Source organism: Verticillium dahliae, genomic scaffold (genome assembly GCF_000150675.1).
Source record: "Verticillium dahliae VdLs.17 supercont1.15 genomic scaffold, whole genome shotgun sequence".
NCBI classification, from domain to species: domain Eukaryota; kingdom Fungi; phylum Ascomycota; class Sordariomycetes; order Glomerellales; family Plectosphaerellaceae; genus Verticillium; species Verticillium dahliae.
Genome location: NW_009276934.1, coordinates 118,175 through 124,809, shown reverse-complemented (window position 1 = coordinate 124,809; position 6,635 = coordinate 118,175). Strand labels below are relative to the sequence as shown.

The 6,635-nt window shown below is 55.0% G+C and overlaps 2 protein-coding genes across 2 annotated transcripts; both read left to right on the top strand.

Moving 5' to 3' along the window:
• Nucleotides 1-440: 440 nt before the first annotated feature.
• Nucleotides 441-2,476, top strand: VDAG_06926 (uncharacterized protein). Its single transcript, XM_009655831.1, has one exon. The coding sequence runs from the start codon at nucleotides 522-524 to the stop codon at nucleotides 1,593-1,595; it is 1,074 nt and encodes a 357-aa protein (XP_009654126.1). The 5' UTR covers nucleotides 441-521; the 3' UTR covers nucleotides 1,596-2,476.
• A 2,264-nt stretch (nucleotides 2,477-4,740) lies between these two features.
• On the top strand, nucleotides 4,741-6,560 carry VDAG_06925 (PEPAd; the record flags this gene model as incomplete). The annotated part of the gene is made up of 3 exons (XM_009655830.1): nucleotides 4,741-4,950; nucleotides 5,004-6,099; nucleotides 6,154-6,560. The coding sequence occupies 3 exons, from the start codon at nucleotides 4,741-4,743 to the stop codon at nucleotides 6,558-6,560; spliced, it is 1,713 nt and encodes a 570-aa protein (XP_009654125.1).
• Between the last annotated feature and the right edge of the window lie 75 nt (nucleotides 6,561-6,635).

Here is a 6,635-nt window from a genome sequence, read left to right as displayed (position 1 = left end):
TCGCCGTTCTGGAGCTTTACGAGGGGAAAGGTAGCCTAGAAGAGTCCATAAGCTTGGCTTCCGAGTTAGGGCAGATGCAGCAACTTTTAAGGTTGGTGAAGGTAACCTTCCCAGGTTGTTGATCGTCGCTGCGCCGATGCTGTCGATGACACGAACCGACAGCTCAACGGCAAATATTATGAGCATTAGAGAAGGCATGACGGGCAGTCTTAGCTCAGTTTGGCGGAGCGTCGTGATGTCGGACTATTCGTGCATGTCGTAACAGTTGGGTTCTGTGGGTTGGGTCAGGAGCTGTCAGTCAGATGGCACAATCCTGAAAATCGTGTGCTATGTCATCGCCCCGCGAATTGCATGCGCCACTTCTGCCGGGCGGTCAGAGGTCCTGTAACTGGAGTGGGCAGCCGATAAGACCTTGGCCAGAATACACCCCCACCTTGCTCACAGCAGCATACATATCATTCCGACAATGGGCCATCACGTTGTCGTATGCGTGCATCAAGATCCGATATGCCTTTTCTGAAATGTCTCGCGCTCTGGAAAAGGAGGTTGTTGCATTTTTGAAGTCCGGCGATCACACGGCGGTGTATGAGGACATCTCACGAGCTCTTGCTCCACCAGATGACCCTAGTAACGACCCGGCGGGCTTGCTCGAAATCGAGATTCTAGGACGAAGTCACCCTACGCCGCCTGGTCAAAATCTGCTTCAAGACAAGAACGCCATCGGTATACCAAAATTACGTCTAGTACAAGCCTTTCTTGTAGCTCATCAAATCGCCAGAGCCCACACAAACACAACTGAACAAGCGGAAAATGACATCCTCTCGGCCACGGCGGTGATGCTTCTGATGGATGCAGAGAACCTCACAGCTGCAAATACAAGGAAACGCATCCTGTTGTCTCGTATCAAAAGGTTAGAAAACGGTAGAATCTCCAGTCTCCAACACCGAGACTGTCGGATATTACTCTACCAAGAAAGCTGGTTCGTCGACAGTCTTTTGACGAGCCGTCTCCATCGCCACACCAAATCACCAACGCTATGGAGCCATCGCCGATGGTTGGTCGAGCAACATCGGAACTTTGGTCATGCGGTCGATATCCGAGCCGGCTTCGACATAGTCAAGACCGCGGGCGAGTGGCATCCCCGGAACTATTATGCATGGTGTCACGCACGGTGGCTCCTCAAGATATCCAGACACGTTTTGACCAAGGAAGATATCCTATCCCTGGAGAACAGTATTGAAGTCTGGAGCCTCGCTCATCACGATGACATATCTGGCTGGTCAATGCTCGCTCACATCCAAGAAATGAGAGGCGATAACGCTGCGAGACTCAATGTCTTTCGAAACCTGCTCGATACAGCTGAGGGCTATCGATGGACGAATGAGTCGGTGTGGTGGTACCTGCGCACTACAGCTGCGACATTGGATCTCCAGATCGAGGATCTGGACCATTTCAAAACGACACATCATAAGCTTTTGAATGAGCCCGACAACAATGGAGATCACGCTTCGACAAGCCACCGCGTGTTAGAGACCGCATGGCAATGGTACAACCAGAATCGAGGCAAAGCGAGCAGCGGGATTATTGGTGGCTGAAACTCGTCCTCTTCAACGCAGATTGCGAACAACACTCACCGCTGGCACAACATATCAGTACTCATTCTCACCCCAGCTTGGTATCTCATTTTACCGAGTTCAGTGCTGAGGTTCCTTTGGCCGGATTCGGAAGGTCGGGTTCGATGGCCTTGAGAAAGAACAAGTTTGGACAATCAGAGAGGCTAGACGAAGCAGTAGCGAGGCTCTGAGCACGAAGGCAGAGCTCATTTGGGAATACCAAATTCCAAGCCAGTCTGATTGGCGCATTCCCCCCGACGAAGGGGCTCCTTGGCTGAAGTCATGATTTGGCAGATGTGACGGACGTGAGGCTGAAACTCTGGTATTATTGCTGGGCTACCTGTAGCCAGGGGTGTTCCCCCGCCACTGACGGTTCGAGAACTAACGGCCTTCATCTCAATCTCCCAGAGATCCGCCAAGGCCGCACGGCCGGCGGATGCTATCTTGTTAGTGGTCATGGGGATAGAGGGAGACACAGCCCAAGGAGATCGGGATCTGCCAATGGTGGAATGCGGGTTATGGCCAGCCAGCGGTGGAGAAATTCTGATTTCCATCGTCAAGTGGATGGACAACACGGATTGCTGCTTTCGGACGCCCTTGACAGGTGGCATGACAACTTTCGCATTTTCTGTGATGATGGGCTTGCGGCACCACGGGGGAACAGGGCTGGAGCTACGATATTAGCGCGCCGCTGCCGATGTCTCACTCAGGCTGGCATTGCTGGAATGCTGGCCACGAGTACAGGAGTAAATCAGGGGCGGTAATTGCGACTCTCTGTAGTCAGCCATGCGCTTCGTGAGCAAGCGTGGGAACCTGTTGATAGCGCCAGGACCAAAAACCTTCGCAGGCCCTGGCACGGCTCGCACGGCAGGCAGTGAGAGATGAGAGTTGCTCAATCCTTGCAAACCCCGACTGGAAGATATTCATGGCATGGCATCGACGCGGCTCAACAGGAGAGGAATTGTTACACTAAGAAAGCCGATGCTCCTTGAGCGAAGGGCAATCTGATGCAAAGGAATGGTTCGCGACCACGGCGAGCATGATGATTCAGCCAAGGTGCAAAGGTACGATAGCAAGAACCTCTGAGGCTTGCTAGGGCCTGCCTCTATCTGCTGCAAGACATGGTCTGTTCACAGGTCATCACATCCGTGCCACCTTTGGGGGATTTGCACATTGAGGTCCCTACGCGATAAGTAAAGAGATGATCGGTTTGCTGATTATGATGAACGGTCCATCACCTGGTTTGGCAAGATTGTCGAGGACTGGTCCCAAGGACAAGTCCGAGAAGGGCCGGTTGCATTGAGCACCTGGTTGGTTCAACTGGCCAACCAGCCAACAGCCCCTTGCGTATTAGCGCTGATAGTGCAGTGCAGTGCCTGACGCCGCTCTCCTTTTAGTGACGAACGGCGGAGGCGCCATTTCTCGTATCTGACCAGGTTCTCTGTTGTGTTGTGCAGGGCTCGTGGGGTGGCGCTGCGTTTTGTCCAGAAGCTCAAGCCACCACGCCGTGTCACTCAAGCCGGTCTCAAGTCTAAGACTGAGCTTCCTCTGCTTTGCTCTTCATCAGCAGGCCAGCCCGAAATGTTGAGCAACAGCCTGTCTTGTAGCTCCCGTCTCTTCTCTGGCGTCTCTGTCCAGATTTCTGCTCATCCGACAGGGAGCTGGGGTTGGCAAACGGCTAGGCCGTCCGAATCGGGACTCGCGCAGGTACACGACGCGACTTTAATCCCCAACAGGGTCTGCCCCATCTGACCACCAGAATCAGAGCTTCAGACGACGACAGGGCCATAGGGATCCAAGATCCCGCCATGTACCGACCTTGTCTGCCCAGATCAACGCGCCGCACGGCTGCAGCTAATCCGACGGTGGTTGGACGAGAGACGCCCGACGCTGCTCCTCCGCTCCAGGGCACCCCTGATCGAACCGCACAGTCGCCCGCTCGACCCGTCGTTGCCCCAGGGCCAAGTCGAACTCCCCAAGCTCTCTAGCTCTTTGAGGACCTCAGATGGTCCAGAAGTGTGTCCCCTTTCCTCGCCGATCCTCTGAGGATGGCCACTCTAGGGTCAAGTGTGGGGGTATCCCTGGCGCGAAAATCGGCGCGTGAGGTACATGCGAGCATGGTGTCCCCGCCCAAGGTGCCAGAGCTGCGCGCATTGGAGCCAATCCGCCCCGGCTCCTGCCCTTTTGCACCGCGGAGCCGACCTCTCGTCTCTTGTCGTCTCACGCCTCTCGCCTCTCGCTTTGTCTGCCTGCCTTCCCCTTCACCACCGGCCTCCCCTCCGACCTCCTCCTCTACCTCCCTTCTCCCCCACCCCAAGAGGATCCAACCTCCTCGTTCCTTTGGTCCCTTACTTCGGTCTCATCCTTCCGGTCCTCGACCCGTCTCTTTCATCCATCTCTTTGCTGGGCTGTGGGTGTCTCGTCCTTAGACTGTCGAACAGAAGCATTCGGGTTCTCTTCTCCATTGTGTTTGCATACCAGTACTCTGCATCTCCGTCTCCAGCCTGCCTCGCCGCTCGCCTCGCTTCGGGTCCCGCCATTTGTGTCTCGAACCCATTCGAGCCTCGTTGCTGGTGGCGTCCCTTGTCTCAGCCCGCAACTGGAACCTGTGTCCGCCATCGTTACAGCCATACGAGAAGAGCATTTCAACCGCTTATTGGATCCTGCGTCGCACATTTACGCACTCGACATTTCGCTACATTCCACCTTGTATATCGGATCCCTGGAGCACCTCACTCGTCCCGACCGTGTTTACTCTCTTGTCGTCTCTTTTTCTTCGATCTCTGTCCCTGTCCCTGTCCCTGTACAGTGCCTTGACATTTCCCTGCTTCTGCATTTCGGATGCCCGAGCTCTCCTTTTGAAGGCTCCAGTTCAATGCTTCCACTATCGTAATATCTAATTACCGTCGACAAATACTTCCGACCCTGAGTCTGGCACTCTCGACCGCCTCTCTACGTTTTCTCAAGACGCCGACCAGCCCCGAGCAGGTTGATTGCCCCGCCAGCTGGGCAAACTAATCATTTTCCGCGTTTCCTATCTTAGCATACCCGACCACAGTTCCAACCAGGTTCCTTCAGCTTCAATTGCAGGAACCCGCAACTCCTTTCGCCAGACACCTTGCTCGTCATGCGTTCCGCCCTGGTCCTGCTCCATCTGTCGCTATGGATCACGGTGTCGCATGCCTTCTTCCCCTGGTTTCCGAACTACCGCTGCGATGAAGACGATGATTGCAAGGCAGAAAAGAGGGCACAACTAGATGGTACGGCCCAAGACGTCGTCAATGCCATTCGGGCCTCTGGGGCTCTCAAGCCTTCGACCTTTCCCGTCGGCCAACGGGTATGTGTGAACCACCCACTGAGTTGTCATGAACTATCGTTAACGCCCTGCAGCGAGGCTTCGAGTCCGAACCAGTAGCCAAGACTGTTTCCAGGCTGCTTCGCAAGTACTCCAAGTACCAGCCCACGCCTCTGGCGGACGAGTCGAACGCATTGGCCAAGAGACAAAATGTGTACCGCGTCATCGAGCCGGAAAAGACCGATCAGAAATACGGTGCCGGTATCTGGCAGGATGGCTCAGACTTTTCCTACTTTGTTCAGGCCAAGCTTGGATCAGAGGGCAAGGAGCTGTACATGCTTGTCGACACCGGTGCGGGTACATCTTGGGTTATGGGCTCTGACTGTGCTTCGCCGGCTTGCGGCCTTCACAACTCGTTTGGTCCTGACGACTCGAAGACATTCGAGCGCGTCGACGAGCACTATTCAGTCAAATACGGATCAGGTTCCGTCAAGGGCTCCAAGGTCACGGATTCGATTAACGTTGCGGGCATGAACCTGAAGTTCAAGTTTGGCGTTGCTAACGAGACGTCTGATGATTTCAACCACTTTCCCTTCGACGGTATCCTCGGCTTGTCTCTCTCCGGTGGCGAATCAGACAACTTTATGAACATCGTTGCAGATTCCAAGACGCTCGAGAAGAACATATTTTGCGTCTTCATCAACAGGGCAGCCGATGGACCCAACACCGGAGAGCTAAGCTTCGGCGCTTGCAACAACGACAAATATATCGGCGACTTCACGTACACTGATGTGGGCTCCAGCAATGGGGACTGGGCCGTTCCCATGGACGGTCTCACGTATGACGGCAAGAAGGCCGGTGTCAAGGGCAAGCTCGCCTATATTGACACGGGCACTTCGTACGTGTTTGGACCCGAAAGCGACGTCAAGGCTTTCCACGAGAACATTCCCGGGTCATCCTCTTCCGATGGCACCACCTGGACCGTCCCCTGTGACAGCAACGAAGAGGTGACGTACATCTTCTCCGGTGTCAGCTACACAATCTCTGCCAAGGACTGGAGATCCAAGCCCAAGGACGGCGTCTGCACGAGCAACATTTATGGTCATGAGGTCGTCCCGAATTCCTGGCTCCTCGGTGATCTCTTCTTGAAGAATGTGTATGCTGTGTTTGACGCCGACGAAAAGCGGATCGGTAGGTTTCATCTTCATCCCGCCTCTTGGGAACACTCTTGACTAACTTCCACAGGCTTTGCCAACAGGGCTCCTGTTCCCGGTGCTGAGAGTGAAAACAGCAATGCCGACGAGACGACCAAGCAGGCGTCGCCCACGGCGAAGACGACGACTTCAGCGCAAGCCTCGACGGCGAACCCTAGTCCTCGTCCGACGTTGAGCGAGCAACAGGGTCAGGATAGCCCAAGCGCCGAACCGGCCGTGCCTGACAGCCAACCGACAACTGTTTCCACTGGCGTCACCCAACCTGAGCCGTCCATCCCGACGGGCCAATCGTTGGAGGGACAATCCGACCAGCAAACGACGGGCACGAGCGGGGCTGACGCGGCCCAGACGAACGAGCCATCATCCGGTGCACAGCTACGCTCGCACGGCGTGGTTTCAGCGGTGTTTGCCATGGCTGCTATGGCGGCGATCTATTAGCTGTGATGTATGATCATCTTGATGAGCTTGACTGGTTTCCACGAGACGATAAGTCTTGCGGTTCATCGTCATCAG

Bases quoted from the DNA above. Each gene is read 5' to 3' on its own strand.
- VDAG_06926 (XM_009655831.1), top strand. From the start codon at position 522: ATGTCTCGCGCTCTGGAAAAGGAGGTTGTTGCATTTTTGAAGTCCGGC.